Source organism: Dendropsophus ebraccatus, chromosome 9, assembly GCF_027789765.1.
Source record: "Dendropsophus ebraccatus isolate aDenEbr1 chromosome 9, aDenEbr1.pat, whole genome shotgun sequence".
NCBI classification, from domain to species: domain Eukaryota; kingdom Metazoa; phylum Chordata; class Amphibia; order Anura; family Hylidae; genus Dendropsophus; species Dendropsophus ebraccatus.
The window spans coordinates 54,413,089-54,432,657 of NC_091462.1; the positions used below are offsets into that span (position 1 = coordinate 54,413,089).

Genomic DNA, 19,569 nt, shown 5'->3' on the forward strand with positions numbered 1-19,569 from the left:
TACAAATATTATGTCCACATCTGAAATTGCCAGTGGTTTGTAGCCAGTTTTTATTTTTTTGTTTTTGGCTAAAGAACATACTGGGTGACAGGCGTTGACCCAAGGTCTTACCCTTATTGGGTACAACAGATGCACCGAGACTTAGGATGTCATGCAGTATTTCATCGTAGTGAAGAATTTGTAGATTTTTATGAACAATACGCTTCACATCGTTAAACGTCTGTGCTATAGGGTGTGACCAGTGCCAACTTAAAACTTGGTTTTAAGACCAAGTTTTAAATCGCCTCAGTGAGCGAGGCTATAGTGGTTGGATGTTGGATCGGGCTGAGAAAAAAGTGTCTGCCCGTTCACGGGACATACTCCTAAATTCTAAAGTGATAAAAACTCAAGACCCCTCCAGCACCCCCACTGTGGCACTGGTCACACCCTATAGCACAGACTTTAACCATGTGAAGCGTATTTTTCATAAAAATCTACAAATTCTTCACCACAATGAAATACTGCATGACATCCTAAGTCTCGGTGCATCTGTTGTACCCAATAAGGGTAAGACCTTGGGTCAACGCCTGTCACCCAGTATGTTCTCTAGCCAAAAACAAAAAAATAAAAACTGGCTACAAACCACTGGCAATTTCAGATGTGGACATAATATTTGTAAAACTTGTTCTTATATGCAAACTGAAACCACATTTAAGTCTTTGACATCGGGGGTTATTTTTCCCATCAAAAGTTTCATCAATTGCAATACTACCTTTGTAGTGTATTTGACTACTTGCAAAAGTTGTCAGTTACAATATGTTGGCTGTACCACAGGTGCGCTTAAAATACGCATGCGCAGACATATGTCCGACAGCAACAATGTGAACATGGTCAACATATCCGCGGTTTCTAAGCATTTTTCTTCTGTCCACCAGGGCGATCTACGTAGTTTTTCTTGCACTGGCATTGAACATGTTTTCCAGCCCCCTCGTGGTGGGGACAGACGAAAGTTGCTTCTTAGCCGCGAGGCTTTTTGGATCTTCACTTTATAGACCAGATATCCTGCGGGTCTGAACCATCGTTATGATTTGATGTATCAATACTGATATATGTAGATCTTGTTATATTGTTGTTGTTTTTTTCTCTTTTTTTTATTGATGCATTTTTCCTATGTGTTTTTCTTTCTTTTCTTTACTTTTTATACCCTTTGTTTTTGAACCTATATATATACTTTATGATATGTTACTCATACCTATATTTACCGGTATCGGTACATCATGGATCACTGTCACTTAAGGACCCATGACGTACCGGTACGCGGGTCCTTTAAGAGGGCGCCGCGGACCGGCCGCATGCGATCGGGAGAGATGGCCTGCAGAAATACACTGCAGGCCATCTCTCCCTGTCGGCATGGGGGGTTGTTAACCCCCCCATGCCTACGATCGCCGCTATTGGCTTATCAGTTCAGATCAGCCAATAGCGGCGATCGGAACCTTTCCGGGCCTTCGGTGAACTGATGACCCGGAAAAAAATGGCGGTCGGTGCTGTCCGAGGACGGCACCGACCGCCATTACTGTAAAAAGTAATGGTGGTCACGGTGCCACCGGCCCGATTGCCGTGAACGGCCGGTACCGGCCGGCCGTTCACGGCAAAGTCCCCAAAAGTTATAAATACCTGCTCCGGACCCCTCAGCTAGGTAGCTGAGGGGTCCAGAGCAGGTATTTGTACATTACTCACCTGTCCCGGGGTCCTGATCGGCGTCTTACGGGTTTGCAGCGTTCTCGTCTTCTGGTCGGGTCTTCTGCTCCTTCTGTGACGTCCCGTTCGGCTTTTTTCGGCTTTTTTCGGCTCGTCTTTTTTCGGATCTTGCGCTCTGCTGCCCCCTAGCGGCTGATAAGTGTAATACACGTATCAGCCACTATAGGGATGTTCAGTATGTAATAAAGGTTTGGTTTTTTTTCCAAATTTTTTTTTTTCTATTTTCCGCACCCTATCGCCGCTGAGTGTTGATCAGCATCGCACGAAAGTGCGCTGCTAATCAGCAACTCCTCCTTTTTGGCCTAGGGTGTTTTTTTTCTATATCCTACTGCCATGGTCTGCTGATAAGTGCGGCACTTATCAGCAACACCATTTTTGGCGTAGGTTTTTTTATTTTATTCTTACTGTAAAAAAACACGTAAAAAACACTACATTACACCACACTACACTACATTGAATAAAGTTTGACACTACACCACTACATACCCCATATACCAATCCCTATATAAAAGTGACCCCCGGCGTGTTTTCGGTATCAGCCGCATACACTATTATTGCCTCCGACACCGAAACAGCCAGTGAGGATGAATGGGGGGATCCTTCGTTCCTCCATTCATCCTCATCCTCCAGTGACGTATCTGGGGGTCCTGGGCTGCCTCCCAGACACGTCTTTTCCGCCAGTACCGTCCCAATAACAGATGACGGTATGGCGTGAAATTCTACTAACTCTGTGAGAGTACCTCAGGGTACACTTACAGATTTTGGGTACGTGCACACGGCGGAATGGCGAAGGATAACCCTTGGTGCATTCCGCAGCTGGCACCCACCGGCGGACTGATGGAGGAGTGTGTCTCCACCCATGTCATAGACTCCATGTTATGCACGGGCGGATTCCATCGTTCGTCCAAAGAATGAATACGTTGGACAGAGAGCGGAATCCGCCCGTGCAGAGAATGGAGTCTATGACACGGACAGAGACGCGTGCCCGCATCAGTCCGCCGGTGGGTGCCAGCTGCGGAATGCACAAAGGGTTATCCTTCGCCATTCCGCAGTGTGCACGTACCCTTAGGCTGGGTTCACACTACGTATATTTGAGGCTGTATGTTTGAGGCTGTATAGCAACCAAAACCAGGAGTGGATTAAAAACACAGAAAGGCTATGTTCACATAATGTTGTAATTGAGTGGATGGCCGTCATTTAATTGCAAATATTTGCTGTTATTTTAAAACAACGGCTGTTATATTGAAATAATGGAAGTTATTTACCGTTATATGGCGGCCATCCACTCAATTTCAACATTGTGTGAACATATCCTTTCTGGGTTTTCAATCCACTCCTGGTTTTGGTTGCTATGAGGACCTGACATGAGGACCAAATACAGCCTGAAATATACATAGTGTGAACCCAGCCTCAGAGTGTATGAAGGAAGGGACACCCGAATCCAGCCCCAGATGCCCCCCCATCCTCGGAGTTAGTGGGGAGATCATTCGGGAACTGATCTTCCCACTGCTGGATAAAGGTTACCACCTGTACGGGGATAACTTTTATACCAGCACCCCCTCTTCCGGTCCCTCGCTGCCTGAGCTACTGTAGCTTGCGGCACGATCCGAAAATATCAGAAGCCGTAATAAAGCCCTAATATTTAGCAGTCATGGAGCGGACCCAGCGCTTCTGGATATGAAGGACCCCGTATCGCACCAGGGCAACATTTTCCAGGTGACGTCCCGCACACAGGAGAACGGGAGACCCCAGAAGAAGCGCAGAGTGTGGTGTAACAGGGGGATCAGGAAGGACGCCATTTTCCAGTGTGACGCCTGTCCTGATCACCCCGGCCTCTGCATACTGGATCGCTTCAAGGCGTACCACACGTCACTGGAGTTCTACATTATCTAAATTCTGTCCCTTATTCCTATTTCAGGGGTCACGTTGATCCAGGGATTATTCTGATCGCCATTATGGAGTCGGGAACAAATTTTTTCCCTGTGATGAGGCTACTGTTGTCTGCCTTTACAAGGGTTTTTTGCCTTCCTCTGGATCAACACAGGTTGAATTTGACGGACACCTGTCATTTTCAACCTTATAAACTAATAATTGGCCTAATACCCCCAAATAAATTAGAATTGTGCCTTTTTCCCAGCTAAATAGGTATGGCCGCCATTCCCATTAGAGGATGCCATGATGCAATTACAAAGCCTCTGTGCTGCCAGGACAGTAGAAACCCCCCACAAGTGACCCCATTCTGGAAACTACACCCCATAAGGAATCTAACAAGGGGGGCAGCGGGGATATGGCCCCCTGGTGACGGCCACATTTGGGACGTGAAAATGAAAAAAATGGTATTTTTTATTTTCACAGCACATGTTCTACACATGTGCCCGTCACCAGTGGGGTCCATATGCTCACTGTACCCCTCGTTAGATTCCTTATGGGGTGTAATTTCCAGAATGGGGTCACTTTCTACTGTCCTGGCAGCACATGAGCTTTGTAATTGCGACATGGCCTCCATCCTCCATTCCAGCCTCTAAATGGCGCTCTGTCCCTTTGGTGGCTTGCCCTGTGCCCATATGGCACATTATGCCCACATGTGGGGTATTTTTGTACTCAGGGGAAATTACCCTACACGTTTTGTGTTTATTTTCCTTTTTAACCCCTTGTGGAAATGGAAAAAAATCAAGGCTAGACCAACATTTAGTGTAATTTTTTTAAAATTTTTACTCTACATCATTAATCTTGTCATGATTTTTTCATTTTCACAAGGGGCTAAAAGATAAAAAAAAAAACACAAAATGTGTAGAGCAATTTCCTTTGAGTACGAAAATACCCCACATGTGGACACAAAGCGCCATGCGGGTGCAGGGTAAGCCTCCAAAGAGAAGGAGCGCCATTTGGTTTTTTGAGGCTGGATTTGGCTGGAATGGATTTCGAGGGGCCATGTTGCATTTAAAAGGCCCCTGTGTTGCCAAGACAGTTGAAACCCCCCACAAGTGACCCCATTATGGAAACTGCACCCCTCAAGGAATGTAACAAGGGATGTAGTGAGCATATGGACCCCACTGGTGACGGGCACAAATGTGGAACAATGTGGCGTGAAAATGAAATATTACATTTTTTTACACTATAATGTTGGTTTAGCCTTGAATTTATCATTTTCACAAGGGGTTAAAAGAGAAAAAAAAACACAAAATGTGTAGAGCAATTTCCCCCGAGTCCGTAAATACCCCACATGTGGACATAAAGCGCCATGTGGGCGCAGGGCAAGCCTCCAAAGGGAAGGAGCGCCATTTGGATTTTGGAGGTTGGATTTGGCTAGAATGGATGATGAACGCCATGTCGCATTTACAGAGTCCTCGTGCTGCCAAAACACTGGAAACCCTCCACAAGTGACCCCATTCTGGAAACTACACCCCACAAGGAACCTAACAAGGGGTGCAATGAGGATATGGACCCCTTGATGACGGGCACATTTGTGCCGTGAAAGTGAAAAAATGAAATTTTTCACTTTCACGTCACATTGTTCCACATTTGTGCCCGTCACCAGTGGGGTCCATATCCTCATTGCACCCCTTGTTAGATTCCTTGAGGGGTGTAGTTTCCAGAATGGGGTCACTTGTGGGGGGTTCCAGTGTTTTGGCAGCACGAGGGCTCTGTAAATGCGACGTGGCCCTTGAAATCCATTACAGTGAAATCCAGCTTCCAAAAGCCAATTGGCGCTCCTTCCCTTTGGAGGCTCGTCCTGCGCCGCTTGGCACTTTATGTCCACCTGTGGGGTATTTCTGTACTCGGGAGAAACTGCGCTACATGTTTTGTATTTTTTTTCCTTTTATCCCTTTGTGAAAATGAAAAATTGAAGTCTAGAACAATGTTTTAGTGTAAAAAATACTTTTGTCTTTTTTCACGCCACATTGTTCGGAAAATCTGTGAAGCGCCTGTGGGGTCCAAATGCTCATCGCACCCCTTGTTACATTCCTTGAGGGGTGTAGTTTTCTAAATGGTGTCCCTTTAGGGGTGTTTTTTAGGTTTTGGCACCCCAGAGCCTCTGCCAACCTGAAGTGGTACAGTCAGAAATGACCAAATATAACGGAGCCATTGAAATTCACTAGGCGCTCCCTTATATCTGAGGCTTGTGGTTGCGTCAAATAGCGCAATAGGGTCACATATGGGGTATTTCTATAAACTGCAGAAACGGGGCAATCAATATTGGGGTGCATTTCTCTGGTAATAGGTTCATAATTATGAAAAATATTGGATTACAATAAAATCTCTGCACAGAAAAATAAAATTTTCAAATTTCTTACACACTTAGCTTTTATTTCTGTGACTCCCCTAAAGGGTTAAAAAAAACTTTCTGGATGTGCTTTTGCAGAGTTTGGGGGGTGCAGTTTCTGAAATGGGGTGCTTTGTGGGGTTTTCTAACACACAGTCCCCTCAAATACACTTTAAACCTGAACAGGTCCCTAAAAATATCTCATTTTTTTAGACAATAGAAAGCGTAAAACATTAGCAGCAAATTTCCAAATTTTACAGTAAAATTTCAAAATCAAAGATCGTTTAATAAATGCCGCCAACATAAAGTAGACATGTTGCTAATGCTATTTAATATATAATTTATGTGGTATAACCATTTTCTGTATAAGCAGAAAAGTTTTAAAGTTGGAAAAATGCATTTTTTCACAATTTTTCACGCTATTTTGTTTTTTTTCATAAAGATTCGTTATTAGTATCGACTCCAATTTATAAGAAATGTGAAGTACAATATGTCACGAGAAAACAATCTCAGATTCGTCCGGATAGGTAAAAGCATCCCGAAGTTATTAATGAATAAAGTGACACAGGTCATATTCATAAAATTTGCTCCGGTCCTTAAGGCCATTTCAGGCCCGGGCCTTAAGGGGTTAAAGGGGTAGTGCGGCAGTAAACATTTATTCACAGAATAACACACATTACAAAGTTATACAACTTTGTAATGTATGTTATGTCTGTGAATGGCCCCCTTCCCCGTGTCCCACCACCCCCACCCGTGTACCCGGAAGTGTGGTGCGCTATACATACCTGTCACGTGCCGACTCGTCTCCAATCTTCAGTCTGCGATGTCGTCTTCGGACGGCCGGGCCGAATCCCTCCGAGCGTCCTGAGTGCCGGCCGCCCTCTGCCGCGTCATCAGCTGCTCAGCCGCGATTGGCTGAGCCAAACTGTGCTCAGCCAATCGCGGCTGAGCAGCCGATGACGCTGAAGAGGGCGGCCGGCACTCAGGACGCTCGGAGGGATTCGGCCCGGCCGTCCGAAGACGACATCGCAGACTGAAGATCGGAGACGAGTCGGCACGTGACAGGTATGTACAGCGCACCACACTTCCGGGTACACGGGTGGGGGTGGTGGGATACGGGGAAAGGGGCCATTCACAGACATAACATACATTACAAAGTTGTATAACTTTGTAATGTGTGTTATTCTGTGAATAATTCTTTACCGACGCACTACCCCTTTAACTCCACAGTCCTGTCCCCTGATGTAACTGAATGATTTGGAAGTTGAGGGAGACTTTCTAGGTCAGAGTACAGTGCTGTAGACGATCCTGTTCAGACCTTGCCCCTCCCCCCTCCCCAGTCTAGGGAGCTCTTAAACCAAAGCAATGCTCCTAAACCAAGTTACAGTTTTGAAAAATGGTGAGCTCTTCTTCCAAATGCTCTTAATCCAAGCTACTGCTAAACCAAGGTACCACTGAATAAATATATATATGGTGTGACCCTACTTCAGGTTTCCCTTTTCCTAATGAAAGACCCCACAATACCCCTACAGCCCACCCCTTTGCCAATAACAATGCATGAGTCTGTGATGGGGAACCTTTTTCCCTCCAGCTTTTGCAGCCGGGGGCCTAAAGTTCCCCATCCCTGACATAGGTGAAAGGATCACCCATTTATGTCATGCAACTCGCGTGTGGTGGAATGCTGCAGGCTACCCTTCACGTGATTAGTCATATGATCATCTCCTGTAAAAGGTCCTTCATCGCTACAACAATCCCTCCACTCACGTGACTGGTCACATGATTGTGACATACCCAAAGGTCCTTTAGCTCACGACTTGGGTTGATAATTTTCTTAGTAACCATAGTAACCGCAGCCTCATGCGCACTTTACGTACAGCCTTGCGTTCCGCTCGCCATCTGCTGCTTCACGCGGTGGCTGGAGTGATCAGCATGTGTGCGGGGGTGAGCGCCATGCGTGGGGATCAGCACTCCTTGTTTAGACTCCCGAGTGTGCCGGGGACTGAGCCTGAGAAGTGTAACGACATGCTGGTCAGCCTGCCCCGGAGCAAAGCTCACAGGCCGCATCATGTCGTCTATTTCCCGGGAGACGTGCAGGTGAGTCCAATGGCGGACACGGTGTCAGTGATGCAGAGTACAGAGCCGGGTGTGCTGCCTGCGGGGCCCGTGCCCGTCACTATATGTGTATGAGATCTATAAGGGGCAGTGATTGTATGTGATGTGTATGAGATCTGTCCTATAGGGGGCAGTGACTGTATGTGATGTGTATGAGATCTGTCCTATAGGGGAGGTGACTGTATGTGATGTGTATGAGATCTGTCCTATAGGGGGCAGTGGCTGTATGTGATGTGTATGAGATCTGTCCTATAGGGGGCAGTGACTGTATGTGATGTGTATGAGATCTGTCCTATAGGGGCGGTGACTGTATGTGATGTGTATGAGATCTGTCCTATAGGGGGCAGTGACTGTATGTGATGTGTATGAGATCTGTCCTATAGGGGGCAGTGACTGTATGTGATGTGTATGAGATCTGTCCTATAGGGGCGGTGACTGTATGTGATGTGTATGAGATCTGTCCTATAGGGGGCAGTGACTGTATGTGATGTGTATGAGATCTATAAGGGGTAGTGGCTGTATGTGATGTGTATGAGATCTGTCCTATAGGGGGCAGTGACTGTATGTGATGTGTATGAGATCTGTCCTATAGGGGAGGTGACTGTATGTGATGTGTATGAGATCTATAGGGGTGGTGACTGTATGTGATGTGTATGAGATCTGTCCTATAGGGGCAGTGACTGTATGTGATGTGTATGAGATCTGTCCTATAGGGGGCAGTGACTGTATGTGATGTGTATGAGATCTATAGGGGCGGTGACTGTATGTGATGTGTATGAGATCTGTCCTATAGGGGGCAGTGACTGTATGTGATGTGTATGAGATCTATAGGGGCGGTGACTGTATGTGATGTGTATGAGATCTGTCCTATAGGGGGCAGTGACTGTATGTGATGTGTATGAGATCTATAGGGGGCAGTGACTGTATGTGATGTGTATGAGATCTGTCCTATAGGGGGCAGTGACTGTATGTGATGTGTATGAGATCTATAGGGGCGGTGACTGTATGTGATGTGTATGAGATCTGTCCTATAGGGGGCAGTGACTGTATGTGATGTGTATGAGATCTGTCCTATAGGGGGCAGTGGCTGTATGTGATGTGTATGAGATCTGTCCTATAGGGGGCAGTGGCTGTATGTGATGTGGATGAGATCTGTCCTATAGGGGGCAGTGACTGTATGTGATGTGTATGAGATCTGTCCTATAGGGGGCAGTGACTGTATGTGATGTGTATGATATCTATAGGGGCGGTGACTGTATGTGATGTGTATGAGATCTGTCCTATAGGGGGCAGTGACTGTATGTGATGTGTATGAGATCTATAGGGGGCAGTGACTGTATGTGATGTGTATGAAATCTGTCCTATAGGGGGCAGTGGCTGTATGTGATGTGTATGAGATCTGTCCTATAGGGGGCAGTGACTGTATGTGATGTGTATGAGATCTGTCCTATAGGGGGCAGTGACTGTATGTGATGTGTATGAGATCTATAGGGGCGGTGACTGTATGTGATGTGTATGAGATCTGTCCTATAGGGGGCAGTGGCTGTATGTGATGTGTATGAGATCTATAGGGGCGGTGACTGTATGTGATGTGTATGAGATCTGTCCTATAGGGGGCAGTGACTGTATGTGATGTGTATGAGATCTGTCCTATAGGGGGCAGTGGCTGGATGTGATGTGTATGAGATCTGTCCTATAGGGGGGCAGTAACTGTATGTGATGTGTATGAGATCTGTCCTATAGGGGCGGTGACTGTATGAGATCTATAGGGGCGGTGACTGTATGTGATGTGTATAAGATCTATAGGGGGCAGTGACTGTATGTAATGTGTATGAGATCTATAGGGGCGGTGACTGTATGTGATGTGTATGAGATCTGTCCTATAGGGGGCGGTGACTGTATGTGATGTGTATGAGATCTATAGGGGGCAGTGACTGTATGTGATGTGTATGAAATCTGTCCTATAGGGGGCAGTGGCTGTATGTGATGTGTATGAGATCTGTCCTATAGGGGGCAGTGACTGTATGTGATGTGTATGAGATCTGTCCTATAGGGGGCAGTGACTGTATGTGATGTGTATGAGATCTATAGGGGCGGTGACTGTATGTGATGTGTATGAGATCTGTCCTATAGGGGGCAGTGACTGTATGTGATGTGTATGAGATCTGTCCTATAGGGGGCAGTGGCTGGATGTGATGTGTATGAGATCTGTCCTATAGGGGGGCAGTAACTGTATGTGATGTGTATGAGATCTGTCCTATAGGGGCGGTGACTGTATGAGATCTATAGGGGCGGTGACTGTATGTGATGTGTATAAGATCTATAGGGGGCAGTGACTGTATGTAATGTGTATGAGATCTATAGGGGCGGTGACTGTATGTGATGTGTATGAGATCTGTCCTATAGGGGGCGGTGACTGTATGTGATGTGTATGAGATCTATAGGGGGCAGTGACTGTATGTGATGTGTATGAAATCTGTCCTATAGGGGGCAGTGGCTGTATGTGATGTGTATGAGATCTGTCCTATAGGGGGCAGTGACTGTATGTGATGTGTATGAGATCTGTCCTATAGGGGGCAGTGACTGTATGTGATGTGTATGAGATCTATAGGGGCGGTGACTGTATGTGATGTGTATGAGATCTGTCCTATAGGGGGCAGTGGCTGGATGTGATGTGTATGAGATCTGTCCTATAGGGGGGCAGTAACTGTATGTGATGTGTATGAGATCTGTCCTATAGGGGCGGTGACTGTATGAGATCTATAGGGGCGGTGACTGTATGTGATGTGTATAAGATCTATAGGGGGCAGTGACTGTATGTAATGTGTATGAGATCTATAGGGGCGGTGACTGTATGTGATGTGTATGAGATCTGTCCTATAGGGGGCGGTGACTGTATGTGATGTGTATGAGATCTATAGGGGCGGTGACTGTATGTGATGTGTATGAGATCTGTCCTATAAGGGGCAGTGACTGTATGTGATGTGTATGAGATCTATAGGGGGCGGTGGCAGTATGTGATGTGTATGAGATCTATAGGGGGCGGTGACTGTATGTGATGTGTATGAGATCTGTCCTATAAGGGGCAGTGACTGTATGTGATGTGTTTGAGATCTATAGGGGGCGGTGGCAGTATGTGATGTGTATGAGATCTATAGGGGGCGGTGGCTGTATGAGATCTGTCCTATAGGGGTGGTGGCTGTATGTGATGTGTATGAGATCTGTCCTATAGGGGAGGTGACTGTATGTGATGTGTATGAGATCTGTCCTATAGGGGGCAGTGGCTGTATGTGATGTGTATGAGATCTGTCCTATAGGGGGCAGTGGCTGTATGTGATGTGCATGAGATCTGTCCTATAGGGGGGCAGTAACTGTATGTGATGTGTATGAGATCTATAGGGGCGGTGACTGTATGTGATGTGTATGACATCTGTCCTATAAGGGGCAGTGACTGTATGTGATGTGTATGAGATCTGTCCTATAGGGGGCAGTGACTGTATGTGATGTGTATGAGATCTGTCCTATAGGGGGCAGTGGCTGTATGTGATGTGCATGAGATCTGTCCTATAGGGGGCAGTGACTGTATGTGATGTGTATGAGATCTATAGGGGGCAGTGACTGTATGTGATGTGTATGAGATCTGTCCTATAGGGGGCAGTGACTGTATGTGATGTGTATGAGATCTGTCCTATAGGGGGCAGTGGCTGTATGTGATGTGCATGAGATCTGTCCTATAGGGGGCAGTGGCTGTATGTGATGTGTATGAGATCTGTCCTATAGGGGGCAGTGACTGTATGTGATGTGTATGAGATCTGTCCTATAGGGGGCAGTGACTGTATGTGATGTGTATGAGATCTGTCCTATAGGGGGCAGTGGCTGTATGTGATGTGCATGAGATCTGTCCTATAGGGGGCAGTGGCTGTATGTGATGTGTATGAGATCTGTCCTATAGGGGGCAGTGACTGTATGTGATGTGTATGAGATCTGTCCTATAGGGGGCAGTGACTGTATGTGATGTGTATGAGATCTGCACCATAGGGGGTGCAATCTGGGGGTATTCCTCAACTCTCTGCTGTGGATTCTACCAGTCAAAAAAAAATACATGATGTGGACATACCCTAAGGTACTCACGTTCCGTGTTTTACGGATGTGCCATCCCCCTTTGCAAGGCGTCATCAGTCAATATGCTACTGGGAGCAGGGAAACTGAATATTTGCGGCACTGTAAAGAAGCAGACGGTTCATTGTAGATGATGCCGGGGGGTACAGGATTCCGCTACAAGAACGTGTGTATAAAGCCTAAGTCACACGTTGCTTCACTGTTCTACACGTGGTGAATTGGTTGACAGGGAATGAGTTTTAGTGGGTGGAGGTGTCAGGTGTCCTGGGCTGCCCTGACAGGCACATGGTATAGGTGGAGGGTGCAGAGCTTGGCAGTAGATTATTTCCCACAGTTTGATGCAGTGTTTTACAGGGACAGGTCCTGTAATTGTGGGCACAGTGATTTACAGCTTTTTCTGTATGAACATGTATGGGAGGACGGCTGCCAATCCTATGATGCATCTTTTCTTTCCTGATACTTACCTGGATTCGCTTCTTTATACTTTCAGAATTACCGAGATACCATGGCAGACCACTCTGAGAATTTCCGGTGGAAGTGCTGGAGCCTGGAAGACATTTCTTCCATTCTCTCTGAACGGTTTCCCTCCAGCTATATCTGGATAGTAAAGCCGTCACGCATGCATCTGCACAAATTCAGCTGCTATGATAACTTTGTGTCCAGTAATATGTTTGGGGCACCCAAGCACAGCCTGGAACTGGGAGCTTTCAGGCAACTTTATTCATTGCTGGGGAATGCTTTCACTATGGCTCAGAATGTACTTCTCTCGGAAAGTAATAAGTATATTATTAACAGAGACTACAGTCATTCCACGTATTCTACCAACGGTTGCCATGCTGAAGGGGAGGATGGCTCTTGTTTCTCCAAGGATCCCACCGTGTACTTTGGTGCACCATCTGTAAAGGGTTCTCTGTCCTTCACTGTCATTGGCTTCAGCAAAGGCTGCGTCGTATTAAATCAACTACTTCATGAAGTCCAAGAAGCCAAAAAAGATAAAGAGATTAGTTCTTTTCTCTCAAACACAGAATCTATGTATTGGCTGGATGGAGGCCATTCTGGAGGCAGTAACACATGGATCACCTGCCCGGACATATTAAAGGTATTTGCTCAAACAGGGATTGCAGTTCACACTCGTGTTACTCCATATCAAGTCAGTGACTGCATGCGCTCCTGGATTGGGGAAGAACACGGAAAGTTCATTGAACTTCTCAAAGGCTATAATGTTATGGTTGATAACCAGTTACATTTTGCTTATGAAGCACCTTCATTGGATAACCATTTCCGAGTCCATGAATTGTTTTGAAAGTATCTAAAGAGAGTGGATGCCAATGCTTGGAGTGCCTCTAGCAATGTGATCACAAGTACTACATCGATTCACTGTGTTTTTATGATCTACGTATGAAAAGAAGCAGTCTTCTCTCTATGCACTAAATGAGCGACGTCTATGTGCTGCATGCACCATTGGTGGTTTTGTGCTCACGTCACCAGTGGACTAAACATGTGGAGCCACTGCCAAGGCTTATAAATACTGATCCTAAAGGCACCTGGGAAGCTGCACACATAACTTATTACTGTGATGTGAATACAGGCCTGATTACATGGTGAAACATACCGGTTAACCCTAACGTTGTCATGTCTGTGCTATAAATGGCCGCTGGCCTGAGGTAATGGTAATAAATGCACTTTAGGGTTCCAAGCATTTGTAAACATGAAAATGGCTCTCAGTTGATTAAAACGGGAAATTTCCCAAGTGTTATTGCATTTATTGTCCTTACCTTTGAGATTGTTGATTTATGGTTCAGATCTAGAGAAACAGCTAATCCAACAGAGATATCTTTCATTGCTGTAAATTTCCATTGTAAGGCTATGTTCACACAATGTCAAAAAAAGAGAAAAAGCCTTTTCTATTTAAAAAGACGTCCATTATTGCAGTGAACTAATTGACTTCAATGCAATGCATGACGAAATGACGGATGTTATCTGTGCGGACGTCAAAATAATGACCATATCAATTATTTCCCGCCGTCTTTTGCAAACAGCGGACGTTATTTTGTAGTTGTTTACACACATTTTTTTCTTTTCCCTGTCCTTTCACCATTTTTACTATGACTGACATCAATTTAAATGGACAGGAGAAAATGTTGTGTGAACATAGCCAAAGGAAGCCTGTCACCATTAAAATGCTAATCTATGGGAATCATGTTATAGAACAGGAGGAGCAGATTGATATGAATCATTGTGGGAAAAGATTCAGTATAATTTATAACTTATTGGTTGAAACTCCTGCTCATTCTATTCTTAGGCGTCAGTGGACAATGTCACCCACGGGACTTCTAAGCATGGAAATCTCAGTGATTACAAGCAATAGGTGACAAGTTATACTGAATGACTTCCAACACTTATCAATCTGCTCAGCTCTTCCTGTTATGAAAGATGCTGATATATATCAGGTTACATGTACAATGTAGCAAATTCCTTTCAAGCACTGGAGAGTCACACCTTCTAAAATTCCTATATTTTTTGTTATCAGAATCATTCCTTTTATGAGCGCTCATTATATATGGAAAGAATCTAGGCTAAGGGCCCTTGCACACAAAGAAAATCAATCCCATAACTTGCCATGGATTCCATCGCTCACCCCCCACACGTTTTTCTGCCTGTCCCATAGGCTCTATTCTATGGTCAGATGGCTTCCGTTGACAGCCCAAAGAAGTGGCATATCAGTTCTTTGGGCGGACAGCTGAATCCACTTAAGCATAGAATGGAGCCTATAGGACCGACGGAGAGTCAAGTCCACAGGATCTGTGGCAAGTTATCCGTCTGATTTCCCTAGTGTGCAAGGGCCCTAATACTGGGTTTGCTGATCTATAGTTAGAAGACAGTCTACTGCACCCAGTCTCCTACATTCTGCTGACTGCCTTCCTCTAATATTGGACCTCTGGCCTGTAGGTGAGCAATTTTAGCAGTTGATGTGTTTTAGGATCAAGTTCAGTGTATATATAAATAAGTATTGGATATTACAAGAATGTAACAGCATTCAGTGCGTGGAAGGAGGGCTGATCTGTCCGGTTGGTATAATGTATGCTGAGAAGTCTATTGGTCTAGTTCTCACAATTTGGCCCTTGTCAAATTCACTTGACTTGTCAGTGGTGTAAGTGTTCTGGCTGATTGGTGTATATGCATATTACAGTATCAAGGCTATGCTTTATGATACTGAGGAAGGAATAAACTGACACAATCTGTACCTGGGGCAGTGGTTGCCACATGGTGGATGTAAAGCCACATCTGTGTCTACATAGGGCAATTCAGCACAGATCTATACCATAGCAGTGTTCACACAATATTATCTATTCACCGTCCTGACTAGGATTTGGTCCTCTTTTATAGTAGGGTTAAAGGGAAACTGACAGCAGGTTAGAAGACTCTTGTGAATTGGCTGTTAAAATCTGTTGCTCTACAAAATATATAAGTGTACCCTAAGGCCACTTATGTATGGGTCAGTATTTTACATCAGTATTTGTAATCCTTTACTAGTAGTGAAATTGACACCAAGAAAAGTTATAATGAAAAGATTGGCACCACGTTCAAATTTTGGCTGATGGACTTAGGTTGAAATCTCATAGAAGTGGTTTGAGCCACACTGCTTAAAGTGTCAAGAGCCTGTTGTTTTAGTATAAGATGTTCTGTGTACCTATGAGGAGTAGCACTCTTTCTGGCCATCATATAAAATGTGTGACATTTTTCACCAGATTTTAAAGGCCTTTTCTCTAGTTTTCAGCTGTTCCTGAGCTATTGGGTGTACACAGACAGTGTAGAAGATCCTGCACTTCTGTGTTCATACACACCATAAGCAGCAGAAGCATGGATGACATTATAGAGCATTAGCAAACAGTCTAAGCTGTGAATAAGTAAGTTTATTGACATTTTTGTGTCTGATAATATATATAACACCATTTTCTTATATTTGCTTATACCGTTGATTTATACATATATTTGTAAGTCTGTTGAATGCAAAATGACCATTTACTGTAACTGTAGTGTTGACGAGAATGTCACACTGAACATGAGTGTGCAATAACAGCACCCGCTGGACTCCATCGAGAATGAGTTTGAGCGTTTTAGACTGGTAGATGACAATTTATTGATCATCTTAGTTATATTTTTAATCTGACTGTTCCCTTAAGGGGATTGGAAAGGACCTGTTTACCAGATCTCTCTTAGTGTGAAAGAAGTCTTCTATGCAAAAGTGGCAATTACTGTTCATACAAGAAAAGAACAGAAAAAATGGACAGGATCACTTCGGGGAAGAGGTGGTTAACACACAGTTTTATATGTTTGTTGGGTTTTTATTTTTAGAAATAGCACTGCAGTTTTTCATTGCTTTTTTGTTTTCTACATAAACATTTATAGTGTACATATGCTACAAATTGTTTTTCTTTGTTATTTTTCTGATGTTTCAGTGCGTTATTTGGGTCTATGGTGTTGTGTTTGTAAAAGAAAAACAAACAAACAGTATTTCTAGAAGCATATATATTAAACAGCAGGATATGCCTACCATAGAACCCACATAAACAGAACCCACATAGACACTGGCCTCCTGATGATGGTAATAACAGATGAGCAGGGCAACAACAAGCTGTCCACATCAGGCTGGATATACATGAGCGTAATACAGGCACATTTTTGCACCCATATTATATCCTCCCACAGCCTTGTCAGCTTGATCAGTAAAATCAATTATGTAGCTCATTTATTATTGATAGTAGATTTATATTATTGATTTATAGACAAGTTATAGGGGTTTCATTATTGCAAAAATAGCACCACCGCAGTCCTCAGGTTGTGTGTGAGCTCCTTTCTCTGCAATGTATCTGAGCTGCAAAACCCCACCCAAACTAAAAACCGGAATGGTGCTGTTTCTGGAAGAAAGCAGGCATGGTTTTGTAAGCCTGTGTAATGCCTACAGAAGCAAAAGAAAAAGCCTGCACTTTTCAGTTAAGGCCGCAATAGCTTAGTACAAATTACAAGCCACATCATCATGTCTTCTAATGCTCTGTTAGGACTGTATAGCCTTCTTGAGGCCTGGAGATTCCTTATTGATTTGCTTGCAATCCATCTACATTCATTTATTTGCTGCAAACAAGATTATTGTGCTATGGAGATAAATGCAATGAATGTGCTCTACTGTATAGACTAAACCTCAGTTCTTGGCTTTTCCTTCTTGTGAATTATGCATTCCGTTCTGTTTGTAATCTGTGAAACAAATGTGTATGAGCGGCTGCCTTTATTGTATGCGGAATTCAATGATTGTGTCTCTAAATGAGTCTTTGTCAGTATTTTAAAAGAAAATTGTCTTGTTTCTATTCATTGAATTGCTAGATAATTAAAGAGAACCTGCAGAACTCGTATGCATTTACAGTTCTTACAGTTTTGTTGTTTGTTTTTTGTCTTTAAAGAAAAAAAATAAGTATGGCCCAGATTTACTAAGATTGCCAGGTCTTAAAATCCCCAACAGGTTTTAGTTTCTCATCCTGCCAGATTTAGTGTCTGATTGCCCATAGTGTATATGGCAGTTTTTTCGTGCGTCTTTGTGCTCCCGATTGCACCAATCATATGACTAATGTTAAAAGGGACATTTAAAAGTTAGTGAGCAATTTCAAAGTAGGTACACAAAAACTGCAGGAAACCCCTTTTTAAATAGGTGGAGACGTCTGAAAAAAAATACGACAGCCCCCCTTTTTGGGCTCCTAAGCTGCTTTGTCGGTCTCAATCAAACTCCTGATAAATCTGTGAAAGGGTCCATTTACACACACAGATTATCTCACAGATATCTGCCAAATTTTTGCAGCCAAAATTAGAAATGGATTTGAAAAAAAAAGAAATCTCAGTCTTTCCTTTATGACCTGTTCCCTATTTTTAGTCTATTCCTGGCTTTGGTTGCAAAAATCTGTCAGATAATCTGTGTGTGTAAACGGACTCTTAGAGATGAGCTAACCTCGTTCAGCATTTGATTAGCGGTTGCTGCTGAAGTTGGATAAAGCTTTAAGGTTGTCTGGAAAACATGGATACAGCCAATAACTATATCCATGTTTTCCACATAGCCTTAGGGCTTTATCCAACTTCAGCAGCCACAGCTTACCAAATGCCAAACGATCGGGTTCGGATGAACTTAAGCATGCTCGTGGTATGCTCAGCTCTAATCTGTGTGGAAAATTTAGAATACCCTAAAAAGAAAAAAAAAAAAAACTTTTCTTTTTAATAAATCTGGAACTATGTTTTTATTTATGGCTCTATAATAATTGTCTGTCAAAGGCCACACAAAGAATTGCTAGGTGCGTAGGTGGTACTCCCCTACCCTGTCACAGAACATGCCATAAAACACTGTGAAAATCACTAAAGGCTGCTCAGACAACATGGCTGCCCCTATAATCATGTACTGAAAATACAAAAATCCATCCAGAAGATTCAATAAAATAAAGTGGTATATTACCTTTTAACCCCTTAGCGACCCATGACGTATCTGATACGTCATGGTGCCGCTCGGGGTGTTCAGAGCGGAGTCCCGCCGGGACCGCGCTCTGAACGGCGCTGATCACGGCTGACACGTGCAGCCGGGCAGTGCCTCTATTAGCCGGCGCGGGTCCCGTTGCCGCGCCAGCTAATTAAGCCTCTAAGTGCAGCTGTCAAACCTGACAGCTGCACTTAGAGGCACTGCGCCGCACGTCCCTGGTGTCTAGTGGGACGGATCCCCTCCCCTAATAAAAGTCCAAATCACCCCCCTTTTCCCATTTTATAAATATAAATTAATAAATAAATAAACATATTTAGTATCGCCGCGCGCGTAATCGCCCGAACTATTAATTAGTCACATTCCTGACCTCGCACGGTAAACGGCGTCAGCGCAAAAAAATTCCAAAGTGCAAAATTGCGCATTTTTTGTTGCATCAAATCCAGAAAAAATGTAATAAAAAACGATCAAAAAGTCGTATATGCGCAATCAAGGTACTGATAGAAAGAACACATCATGGCGCAAAAACTGACACCTCACACAGCCCCATAGACCAAAGGATAAAAGCGCTATAAGCCTGGGAATGGAGCGATTTTAAGGAACGTATATTTGTTAACAATGGTTTGAATTTTTTACAGGCCATCCGATACAATATAAGTTATACATGTTATATATCATAGTAATCGTAACGACTTGAGGAACATGCATAACAAGTCAGTTTTACCATAGGACGGACGGCGTAAATGCAAAACTCCCCGAAATCAAAACAAATTAGTTTTTTTTTCAATTTGACAGCGCAAATGATTTTTTTTCTGGTTTCGCAGCATAT

General features: G+C 44.1%; 1 protein-coding gene across 1 annotated transcript; it reads left to right on the plus strand.

Moving 5' to 3' along the window:
- The first annotated feature begins 7,782 nt into the window (after positions 1-7,782).
- Positions 7,783-17,653, plus strand: C9H2orf69 (chromosome 9 C2orf69 homolog). Its single transcript, XM_069983356.1, has 2 exons — positions 7,783-8,095; positions 12,723-17,653. The coding sequence occupies exons 1-2, from the start codon at positions 7,859-7,861 to the stop codon at positions 13,533-13,535; spliced, it is 1,050 nt and encodes a 349-aa protein (XP_069839457.1). The 5' UTR covers positions 7,783-7,858; the 3' UTR covers positions 13,536-17,653.
- Positions 17,654-19,569: the final 1,916 nt, after the last annotated feature.